Source organism: Haliaeetus leucocephalus, unplaced genomic scaffold, assembly GCF_000737465.1.
Source record: "Haliaeetus leucocephalus isolate CR32 unplaced genomic scaffold, Haliaeetus_leucocephalus-4.0 Scaffold657, whole genome shotgun sequence".
In the NCBI taxonomy this organism is placed as follows: domain Eukaryota; kingdom Metazoa; phylum Chordata; class Aves; order Accipitriformes; family Accipitridae; genus Haliaeetus; species Haliaeetus leucocephalus.
The window spans coordinates 579,613-591,429 of record NW_010973093.1 but is presented as its reverse complement, the minus strand read 5'-3'; the positions used below and the strand labels follow the sequence as shown (position 1 = coordinate 591,429).

At 41.5% G+C, this 11,817-nt stretch overlaps 1 protein-coding gene across 1 annotated transcript in view; it reads right to left on the bottom strand.

Annotated features, from left to right (window-relative positions):
- Positions 1 to 62: 62 nt before the first annotated feature.
- The window catches only part of NUP85 (nucleoporin 85kDa), a 19,294-nt gene continuing 7,539 nt past the window's right edge, over positions 63 to 11,817 (bottom strand). Inside the window, exons 3-18 of the mRNA XM_010579472.1 lie at positions 11,577 to 11,788; positions 11,000 to 11,043; positions 10,127 to 10,196; positions 9,073 to 9,194; positions 8,565 to 8,699; positions 7,848 to 7,970; positions 7,343 to 7,474; positions 6,831 to 6,937; positions 6,446 to 6,529; positions 5,778 to 5,843; positions 5,161 to 5,312; positions 4,951 to 5,068; positions 3,506 to 3,606; positions 1,551 to 1,702; positions 859 to 945; positions 63 to 252 (exon numbers count right to left, since the gene is read on the bottom strand). Coding sequence (XP_010577774.1) covers positions 151 to 252; positions 859 to 945; positions 1,551 to 1,702; positions 3,506 to 3,606; positions 4,951 to 5,068; positions 5,161 to 5,312; positions 5,778 to 5,843; positions 6,446 to 6,529; positions 6,831 to 6,937; positions 7,343 to 7,474; positions 7,848 to 7,970; positions 8,565 to 8,699; positions 9,073 to 9,194; positions 10,127 to 10,196; positions 11,000 to 11,043; positions 11,577 to 11,788 — 1,807 coding nt within the window. The 3' untranslated portion in view covers positions 63 to 150. The remainder of the gene's footprint in view (positions 253 to 858; positions 946 to 1,550; positions 1,703 to 3,505; positions 3,607 to 4,950; positions 5,069 to 5,160; positions 5,313 to 5,777; positions 5,844 to 6,445; positions 6,530 to 6,830; positions 6,938 to 7,342; positions 7,475 to 7,847; positions 7,971 to 8,564; positions 8,700 to 9,072; positions 9,195 to 10,126; positions 10,197 to 10,999; positions 11,044 to 11,576; positions 11,789 to 11,817) is intronic.

The window sequence follows — 11,817 nt, the reverse complement described above, 5'->3', positions numbered from 1 at the left end:
GTTACATTTACATTTTTCTGAAGTTATCTTTACGGAAGACAAGAACAAACGGCCACGCAATATGCAAAACAAGACATTTATTCTTAGAAAAGCAGTCAGGTTTATGTACAGTAAGCCACAGACAAAGAGAAAAATCACATTCTGCCATCTTCAAGATCCTTCCAATGTGCCTTCTTTGACGATGACTCGTGCAAGATTTCGTGCAAGAGCAAGTCTCAGCATTTCCACTTTCATAGTCTCGACGTCATCATCCTAAAAGCAAGCACAGTTTGGGTTAGACTACTACACGCAGTAATGTGCTGGTGATAGGTTCTCTTTCTGGGTTTTGGAAAGGAAGGATGCAGGTCATTAAGAGGGAGAGTACGTGTGTATTTACCTGTTACAGGTACCTCCTAAGAAGAGCAAAAGCTACATTTCCTACTTTTTAGATCAACACAAGACAGCATTGCCAAGCCTTTTCGTTTTCTGGCAGCTGTAGAGGTTTGCATGTGCAGCAAATGGCTCCCTGTTCTGCGCCTGGAACGTTTCATAGCTTGAGCTGTTAGATGGCAGCATCTCAGCTTTTCATTGCCCATGTAATTTGCAATTATTTATCTTGGAAGAGCATCACAGTCCAATCCAAATCAGCAGCACAGTGAGGACTGGAAATACTCCTGTACTGGTTTTGCGTATATTTAAATATTTTTTGATGATGCCTCATTTGGCTGGCCTTTAAAACTAACACACACCAGCCTCAGTAGCTCAGGCTCTCCCTCTTTTCTGCCCCCACAGAGAAATATAAATTCAGAGCTTGCTTTCCCTGACCTTCCCCACAGACCCACTGATTCATTATCCAGTTGTCCTCAAAACAGGAGCTACCTGGAATTTCTGCTTATCCGACTTCCCTGCTGTCAGGTCTTCCAGGCATCGCATCAACTCGTAAGTCTGCTCTGCTGAAAATATGACCTGTGGAAATGGAAGTATTCACTGAAAATGATCAAGTTTAACGACATCGCACAGTCTGAAAAGATAATGCTTCCGCACTCCCACAGATCTGTTCTGACCCTTTAAATCACAGGATCAGAGGATAATGCAGACTGGAAGTGACTTTGGGAGGTCTCTAATGCCACCTCCTGTGCAAAACAGGGCCAGCTATGAGGTCAGAGCAGGTGCTCTAGGCTTTATCCAGTATGGGTCTGTAATTGCTAAACTGTCATTTTCTTGATGGATCTTAAAGCAAAAACTGGGCTTAGAAGAAGGAAGCACAGTAGAAAAATCTTCAAGCCAAGTACCAGAAGGAACTGGATGCAGCATGTACTTAAATTATCAGTATGTACGTATTCTGCTGCTGTTTTCTTAAGAGTTGATTATCCTATCCTGGGTCCTGTGTGCTCCCACCAACAGGACATTTGGATAGCTGTGCAATTCTGGAACTGCCACAAACAGTTCTTTTGCACTGCAAGTGCAAGTCCTAACCTGGGGGCAGAAAGGGGGTCACCACTTCCACATACCTTGTCAGGAAGAAAAGAAATGGGGTGGGGGGCTTTGTCACCCGTGACCAGCGTGCTCACCTCTTTCTGCTCCAGCAGGGGAAGGGCATCTGTCAGCAGGGTCATCCAGAAGGAGCAAGGAGCAATGTGAGCCGTCATCAACATCAAAAGCAACTTGGCAGCTTCAGAGAACCGCTTCTCCCCATACAGCCGGTGGAATTCTCGGTACTTGCCTACGCACGGGTGTTGGTGAAGGGTAAAAGGCGTCAGTGTCTGTCAGACCTGCTCAGGCCTGGGCTAGTGGATGTTAGGTGGTCCGTGTGCTCCCATGAAGCCTGTGGTAGAACTATCCCCATCTGAAATGAGTCTCTAAAGCAGCTGAGTCTGGGGGAATGGGAATCTTGTGCATGAAGAAAGGTTAAAATACAGGCTGGCTGAAAAGGCAACCAAAAACCTGTTACTGTTCTTGGTGAGGTTAACTGTTTGAACCAGCCTGTTTGCTAACTGATACTGTCTGGTGCTGAGTGTTTTCAGGGTGAGCAACAGCACCAGTGGCTTGGAGAGACTGGTGGCGTCTGCGAAAACCAGGAACAGGAGGGGAGAGGCCAGGGAGTGAATGTTCTTTTTGATATTGCAGAGTATCAGGAGGTCTGAAAGGCTTCATTGTGTTTCTGATTGTTTAAATGGAAACCGAGATCTTTGTTGATGTGGAAAGTTCTGCTTTTGCTAAGAATTAGTTACATCACTATCCAGCACGTGAGAACTGGCTGAGGATGAAAGTGAGTTTTATTCTGCGGCTTTGTTTGTATCCACTAAACTGTCAAAATACTGAAAGTAATGATTCCCATTCAGATTCACCTTTGACTAATGCTTGAGCTCAAGATAGAGACATGTGAAAGTTGTCCAGCAAAAATGCACCTGATGTTTCTAAAACCTCCAAAGGAAAAACAAGCAGAAATATTTTCAGGCCTTTCAGGACTTTTTATAACAAGCAGAAAGGGAAGTAATTTCTCTATAAACGTAGCTTATAAACACAGTTACACAACTAAACTACAAATCTTTGGGGCTGATGCAAGGGTCACTGGGTGACACTGGGCATGCAGAGAGATGAGGGATTACCGATTTGGTAAGTCACAGTTAACCTTCTAAGCTTAATTTAGGATAAGGTTTAAATGAAGGAAATACAGTTCCAGTTTTGCAAGCTTGGACCAAACAGGAACAGATCAAATTCAGGATCACCTTCACTGTAATGCTGCTGTCAGCCAGAAGGGAGTCAGTCCAATTGCCAACAGCTGTTCCCAATTCCTATTAGATTTTGGCTCCAGTAATTGGGCTTGCTAACTAACTGCCACAGCTCCAGAGAAAGGTGCACTTTAGCTCCATTTCCTGTCTTGGTCCATTAATCAAAGGCCACAGAGCAGCTGCAGCCAGATGGGCAGGTTACCACGGCCCACACCTCTGCCAGCCAGGAGAAGGAAGCTGTGGTATGTGAAGGAAACTCGCTGGAGGCCCTCCGCTGTTATTTGGCACAATTGCTATAGTGAAAGGGAAGGAGAGATCTTTTGTTTGAGTGAGCTTGAAATTGGCATACTGAACCAACAAAAGTTGTTCAGATTTTGGAGACCTTTATGTAGTTAGTAAAACTATCACACTGTCAAAGTAACTTAAACCAGTGGTTTACTCTTCCAAGGAAGCCTCCGAAGGTCTTCCAGATTGCGTTTGCTAATATTTCAAAGTCTCCCTAGGTAGTGATAAAGTCTGGAAAAAGACTAAGAAAGGAGAAGCATACAAATGTCAGAACTCAAGACTATCCTGCTCAGAGCACTGCAGAACAGAAGCCTACTGTGAGTGCAGTGGTAAAGGCAGTCTCCTGGTAGCAAGCAGGCTGCATCCCTAATCACCTTCAGTCATTTGCTTTCCCCTCATCACTAAAACAGAATGTCGCCAGATGGAGGAAGAGACAAATCCAAATAATTCTGTGGAGTTAGCTATGTTCTAAATAACAGACCAGAAGGAAAACTGTAGACACTTCTCACCAAGAAATGTTAGCCGGTCACTAAGCAGCATGGATGGTCCCAAATTATCAATGAGGTCTAAGTCAGAGAAGCAACCCCTTTCACAATAGTCCTTAAGGAATCTAAGGAGAAAGTAGAACAATAAAAGCTTAGAGGGAAGAACATCATCCACATTCATTTTGTATCTCCTAATCCCTTCCCAGAAAACTTACTACACAACTGAGTTACATCTTAATCAACCTCCTGTGAGGGTTTCAGAAGACATCAAAACATTTCCTGGGAGTGCCAAATGAACTGATGTAATGTGCGTTTAACAGACACTATTCTTCTAGATTTTGTGGTAGTTGAGATCTATTCTTGAAAAGGAGTAAGTGAAGGAGGGAGCACAGGAAGCTGAGGCTGGTGGATGCATAAAGAACACTCCCAGGTCATAACAAAAGCTCTATTTTTCTGCTGTGTAAAAAAGTTGATAAGCAGTAGGAACAAAAACAATTCTAAAAACTTTTCATCTGTTTTGTCACTGCCTTCATTATGCTGCTGTTTTCAGAGCTGCTTCCTGTGATGGTTTTCTTCACCTTCTGTTGAAAGAAACATAATGATTCCCACTCCCTCAAAGAATAAATGAAAAAAAAAACCCAGCAATCTCTTAATACTCCCTTTTTTCACTGCTGAAGATCGAGTATTGCCTGGCCATCTAACCAGAGTGTAATTTCAAAATTATACTCTAAGTATGCAAAGAGATTGGTACCTGCCTATTTCCAATTAGCAAAAAAATACATGACATGGATTGCTAGATTAAAAAGCATAATGAGAGTTGCCATATCTTTTGTCTAGGCCTAAGCTAAGTGTTAGCACCCTCTTCAGTTTTGTAACAACCTTCCCACCCATGCAAGGTCAGATACTGTGACAAGCTTATGCAAAACCAGGGACACAATAAAACTTTACTCTTTTTTATATATAATTGTGGCTTGAGATTTTTTGCAGAAATGGTGGCTTAAGTGGCTCCCACTGACTTGTATGGAGACTGGTTAAAAATAATCTGAATAAAGCACAGAAGGGAATTATCCTCCATCCAAATCAGTTCCCTGGTTCACTGTACAGCCCATCATAGAGCCATATTGGAGCAAGTGAAAGGGCAGTGCATGAGAGAGATATTGCCAAAATAAATGTTTATCAAAGCAAGGTCTAAGAGGATTGGACTGTTAGATAAAGCCAGTCTGTTTCACCTCTATCTAGATTTCATGAAGTAAAACAATGTGGAAAAGAAACAGCTGGGGTATTGCAGATGAGAGCACCCAAGTATGTAATTTTCTAGTCCAGAAGCAGGTACGTGGACTGAGGGAAAGACAATCCCAATCTGCCTGCTGCAAGGATCTTTTCTGGTCCATTGCAGAGTGGCTGCCTTTTCCCCTTCCTACCACCCCACTATAGCAGCAGTCATCTGAGAGCTTCCGACTCAGACTCACCGATCAGATATTAGTGTAGCAAAAGCCGCATCCTTAGCTCTGATGCTCCACGACAGGGCAGAGCCCAAGCGATTGTTCCGCAGAGCCTTCATGGCCATGATTTTACAGATGCTACGAACTTAGGAGAAAACATAGGAGAAGAGGGAAAGAATTAGTTTCAGTAGTTTCACTTGTATTGCTACAAAACAATGAGATTTAAAAATCAATCACCTTGTTCATGCATCTGTCTCTGCTCGCAGATCCTCAGCACTTTGAGGGCCTTCTGTTCTGTGTTAAGAGGTATCCGCTCAATATGAAGCTCCAAATATACCCTGCCGTATTCTGGACAGTGGTCAAAATAATCTACCCCCAGCTGCCACAGGCTGAGAGGGGAAAAAAAAAATCATCAAGCATTCCAATCATAAATAAGCACAACAGTAAAGCCACAAGGAGAATCTGAGTATGCATTAATAAGAGTTAGCTCTGATTAACTTAGTATTCAGACCAAAAATGGCTTTTACTTTCTACCAAATACCAGCTGCCTATTATACAACTTCGGAATACCTGCATCTCACAAGTGCTTTGGTACAAGTTGCTCTGTACCAAAAAGCCACAGTGGAAGGAGTAATTCTGCCCTGGTCAAAACACTTGATGGGTTCTAATAGACAGCTTTTATCTTTCATTCAGGAAAGGAAACATGCTAGTTTTGTACAATCCCTTAGGGACACCTTTGCTGAAATCCTAACAGTGGCTTCTATAAGTTTTGCCTTTTTACTTCATTAACATGTAGTTCCTTGTTTTGGCTGCCTTGATGTTAGTCTATCCTCTGAGTAAAAAAAAGTTGCTACCTGTGATGGGAGAAGAGTCCTGAAGCATACTCTAGCAGAAGGAATTCACGCATATTTGAACCAAAACTGGGGGGAAGAGAGAAAAGAAACAGGCATTACTATCGGCACCTCATTGGAAAAAACTGCTGGCTTTATTGCACAAGTACTTTTAACGTATGCAGCATGTTTTCTCATGGGCTATCTTAATAAGCTTTGTACCTCAGGCCTAAGCATGCAGGTCAGCTTTCTCCTGGGGGAGACCTGCCAAATATTTACAGCACTTAGCAAATATAACTGCAAGAAAGTGAAACTTCAAGACAATTCAGATAGCAAAATTCAATTGCTCAAACTTATTCAGAATGTAAGTACAGAAACTCTTTTTAGATAGGTTTCTCACCATTCCCAATAATCACAAACACTTGGACCCTTGATTATACTTCAGATAAAATTACTTTTTTTTTTTTTAAATCCTAACACTGTACTGAGGCACTGTTGAAGAGCATGTCAGATTCATCCAGTCAGCAAATGCTTCTGCTTCTCAGAGCACCTGGACTGCCTGTAACTTCAGAGGCACATGCAGCACCTTTATCCTCCATCTTCTGTATGCTCCTTTTCAACCAAAATCCACATGCTATTTCAGTCATCCTTGCTGCTGGATGTCTGAATAATCAATGCAAATAAAAACTTACTAGAGATTGTGAGATTGCAGGAGTTTACAGTGATCCAGCAGGTCAGTCAGATGAGCCACAAACCACCAGTTGCTCAGGGCAATGCTGTATTTGAAGCAAGCAAAAGAAAAAAAACCTAAGCCTACTACTGCCAAGGAATGTGTCAGGTTTTCCACAGACATTGCTTACTAATACAGAAGCTATATTACAGTATAACATCTGGCTGCAATGTTCCAGACCTAATGGAATACTTTTAATTGCTGCCTGCTTCACGTATTTTTGCAAAATTCTTTGAAAGGATTATCAGGTGAGCTGTACCCATATCCTTTAAGCCAAATACTATTGGAGTAAATGCACACAGAAGCAATACTGTAGAACTAGAGAATCAAAAACCTTAAAACTCAACCTGCATTCCTTGATCACTTGATGCATCTCAAATTCAAAGGCTGCCATTAAAATCGTGTCTAGAGGCTCAGGGCTGCTTTCTCCACCCAGGAATAGGTCCATACTAGACTGTGGAATGAGATTAAAAGACAGGATAAATGCAGAAGTTGTGAGATGGTGAAAGAAAGACATTTGTTTGGATGTAGCAGCCTCGTTTAGGTTATTTTATGGGAAATAATAGGTCACTGCAATTGAACACATGAACAAAAAAAGGTTTTTCCTTATTTTAGCATAAGGAAACAGGGAAAACAGTTCGCAGGAACAAGACTGGTAACATTAGACACTGAAGAGACTGCGTCTTCAACAATTATTTGTCCACTGTGTCAGTCTCCCCGTCCACTTACAAATTCTAGGAAACATCTTACAGGTATGTAGTTGCTGTAAGATGTCAAGCCCCGCAAAGTTCTTCTTTAAATACAGTAACCCTTGTGCGCAAGAAACAGTGGAGAATATAAAAATAATTCTACTTCATGCCTGTGCGTAAAACCGCAGTTCCATTGGCTTCACAGTTGGATGGGAATACAGGAGTCGGGTAACCAGAAAGTGGTACCAAGTAGTCATGAGTTCCTTTTTCTCCAGTATGGCATCCTCATCTCCCAGCAGGATCTAACAGGAGAAAAGCATAGGAGTAATTCTGCAAATTCAGCAATGTACACAGCTGCACTGTAACTCTTCAGAGGCATTACTCCCATTTTGCCAAGTTGAGAATTGAATCAAAATTAAATAACAAAGAACAAAGATCCTTTTCAGAGCCTAGTTTCCTCATTTTCCCCTTATGGCCTTGGACACAAAGAGAAAATGATCTGCCCAGGCTTGCAAAACAAAGAACGCTGTACAAAAGACTGGCTTGAAATCTCCTGATTTAATGAACGGATCATCCAGCATATTACAGTTACTTATGGCTACACAGGCTCCTGAAATACACAAGGATGGATCCAATACTTGTCCACAGTTTCCTTCCTTCCTAGCAAAAACACACCTTGCAGATGGATTCCATGTGGGAATTGGACGCAAAAGTTCCATCCTGTAGATACCGCTGACATTCTTCATGCCAGTGCTGCCATTTCAGCTCCATCTCGGTCAGTGTCTGAGTGTTGCCAAGCTGAACAGAGGTAAGATACATAAAATAAAGAAAACACCAAGTCAAATTACAACAGGCGCTTGGGCTGAACTCATAGTCATTCATGCTAAAAAGCTAAACACAGGGCTACCATCAAATTTTTCCTTGCCCTATAAGTGTATTTGAAGTGTCTTTACCCAGCTAAATAAGGCAAAGGATCTTAAGAGCATCCCGTGAAAGATTACCATGATGCAGCTGCAATTTTTCCTCCACAAGGAGATCACTGCAGCAGAGGGGAATTTTGCTGGCAAAGTCTTCAGTAAATATTCTGTACAGGAGAACAGTTCTCAACAGGAACTGTTTCAGACAACTGGATAACGTATCCTGCTGCAAAAATTATCTTTCTGTGTTGGTTTGTCACCTAACAGGTTTTTGCCTGTATGGTTGGGTCTTTTGGGCAATTCAAGAACAGAAATATTATTATTGTGAAGGATTAAGACTGAGATGTTTTAATGGTCAACAAATTGTGATGTTACAGGAGCCACAGCAGAGATGAAACAGACTGGACTAATACTGTCATCGCTCTTATTTCTTTTCCCAATGGAACTGCATGAAAAAAATCCACTTTGTACATACACTGGGCATGGGCATCTTCTTCATCAAGTCATCCAAGATTTTGTACATGTTCACCGACGCGGGATTGGCGCTGGCTTCCTTGGAGAGCAAGTGCCGTGCTTCATCCATTCGGCCTTGCAGCACAAAGACATCCACCTGCAAAATCCACCTGTCTGTGAGCACCACACCGTGCAAGGCTACAAAATACCCAGGAAGAGTATCAGAGGGGAATTTTAACTTATGATTTAGGCAAGTTAAGTGGAGTTAAAATGCTTAAACTGTAGGCCCTGCTAATTCAAATACACAGTGTAAGTCTTGACCTCTATGGAGCATGAAAGTGAAAGGATGGGAATGAGGGGTAGGATGATCTTCTGAATGGCTTCATCTTAAAACCTGTATAGGCAGACAGCAGCAGTGTCCTAGGTATCAGTTCCTAAGATGTAGTCTAGTGTTGAGTGGGGAGGAGGAAGGCAAAATACATAGGTGTGAATTATCATTGTTTAAGAATCTTATAGGTGACTATACTCACCACATTCCAGAAGAGCTCGTGTTTCGATGGATTTTCACTGCTCAGAACTTCACGGACCATGTTGTCCACATCACAGACATGAAGTCGAACCCAGTCAAGGAGGCGAAGCAGAAGGGGACCAGCTTTATGCAGAGAAGATTTCACTGTTAGTTCCCAACTGTTTGTTCCCAAACTGCTATTTTACATGCTTCTAACCTTAATGGTTTGACAATCATTAGATGAGGTTTACTGATGGGATTTCTATCTGCCACACTCAAATTACGAAGGAATGGAGTTCCTTAAGTAGCTGGGCTGTGGGAGCACCAGGCTGCTGACAGATTTGTGTGGGAAATTTTAGACGGAACAGCAGCGGAGTCCAGCAGAAAACCCTAATGAGTTACTTGAAGAAACAAAAGGTGAGTGATTCAGATCATAAATCTCACAATGCCAAAAGACACATAGAATGTTTCTGTTTAATTTAGCATCAGCTCGTTATTATTAACTGAATATGAGGAGGAAATCTGGTACTAGGTGTTTTTCTTCAGATTAAGTAATCTACAATTTGTGAATCTCTCTTCTGAATTCTGGGACTGTGAAAGTAGCAGATTTGTTTGCATAATTCCATTTCCTTAAAAAATTATTTACTACTTTAAAATGCTGGTGTAAACAAACTGACTTCAAAAATTGCATCCTAAAGTTAAAGGAGTTGCGTCAGAGAATGCATAAATGTTAGCATCAACGTATTTGACACTTAAAGATGTGTTTATGCTTAAAAGTCAAATTGGCAACAACTTTTGATATCCCTCTTCTTCACTACCTTTCTGTTAAAAAGACAATTTAAATTGTAGTGAACTACACATGAGGGGAAAAAGAAGGCAAATCTAATAGCTTGACATAATTCAACATGAAGAAGGCAATTTACTGAGGCAGAAGAGGTATTAAAAGGCTTGTTGACACTTGTTATATCTCTAAAACATATTAAAATATGACACAATGGATACTATACACATTTTAAACAAATAAATATGAAAAAAAAAGCCCTTCAGTCTTAACATCAGGACAGTTTACTGCTCACCTGCAGCTGCTTCAACAAACAGAATCTCACACAGGTTCCAGATCAGCTCCATTGCAGAGAGAATAGAAACCTGAAAAAAGCAGGGCCATGCTTCAGATTTAGTAATTGTTCCAGTTAGGTTTTCTTAACCACACAAAGGCATCTGCTGTCCATAGCAATCAGTTAAGCTCAGTTCTTGCAGACAAGAGAAGTGTCATACTGACACTTCAGAGATACCAAATAAAAGACAGAAACAGGCCGCAACTTCTCTACGCACATTCAGCTTAGAAAATATTGAAGCTGTTTGTGTATTGAAATGCAATGATAATCTGTCATCAGTGGGCAATACTAAATAGTACAGAAAGTGTTATTTTCAGCCTTTTTGCTCTCCTAAGATTTAACAATACAAACAGCAAAGAAAGAAAGAAAGGCCAATAAAGCAACATCAGTGCAGCTAATAGGACAAAACTACTGTGAGCAATGTGCTCTTCCCATAACACACTTCTAGTGTCCAACAGTTCACAGTGAACACCTAGAGCTTGCTATGAGGCTCAGATGTAGTTGACTGGAACCTGAGTGTTTGAGAGGTAAAGTTTCAGACAGGCGAGTACTGGCTCACAGCTGGCTTTAAGATGACAAGAAAACATCACACCTAATAATACTGAAAATATGTTTAAGAAATGGCAGTGAATCCAGATGCTGGTCATCTTCTTATTGTTTTAGAAGTACAGGAGCCAACTATTTATTCCCATTTATTCTTGGTCACAAAACGCATCCAATGTACTAAGCCAGAGTTAAATCTAAACTGCCTTACTGCCACAGTGTTGGTCTTGATGAATTTACTAGCCAGTGATTCATGTTCAGTTGTGGCTACATGACAGGACTGCAGATTACCTGAGTGCTATACTGGCTGTGCAGGGCAGGGTCCCGGGTTGAAACTAAAGAAAGAATAAGGAAAGACAAAGAGTAACATATTTACCCTTCACAGCCCTTTCTGGGCTCATAAATAAAGACAACAATGCCTGCTCACTCATGAAGCAAAGACCTAAGTGAGTACACACATGGCAAAGCAAACTTTTATATAAAACTTCCTAACTTTTTTTTGTAAATCCTGTGCAAATCTGGGTATGGCTACAAGGGCACAGATGGAAGGGAAGAGTAAAATCTCCCACTTTTTGGTGGGAGCAAGCTGTTAATTTGGACTCAGTTTCCAATAAAACTGCAACCTGATATATGAAAAGGCTGCAAGTCCCCAGAAAATCAGTTAAAACATAGTGAGGGGAAAAAAAAAATTTCTGACCAGATTTACAAACCAGCTTGGAAATCTCCCGGATGGAAGCGGAGTCTTAGTAATTACTGAAATCTATGCATGCTATTTTACAGTAGTTGCAATAACAGACAATTGAAGTACTACTTTTATAATCACAAATGGCATTTCCTTTTATTGCAGTCAGAGAACAAACAAACTTACTAGCTGCCTGGTGCATGTCCTCCATACAGGCTCTTATCACCGATCGGTAGTTTTTACTCACTTGAACCAATCTGCCAAACACAAAAAGGCTTCGGTTAGAGAGAGCTGCTTGAGGTTTAGTCTCATGCCTATTGTTCACTAAAGCCTCGCAGGTTTCTCCGCAGCAGTAGGCAGCCCCGGTAACTGGGTGAATCCAGTGGGGATCAGCGGGGCTGTGTGCGGTGGGTGGACGCACGCCGGC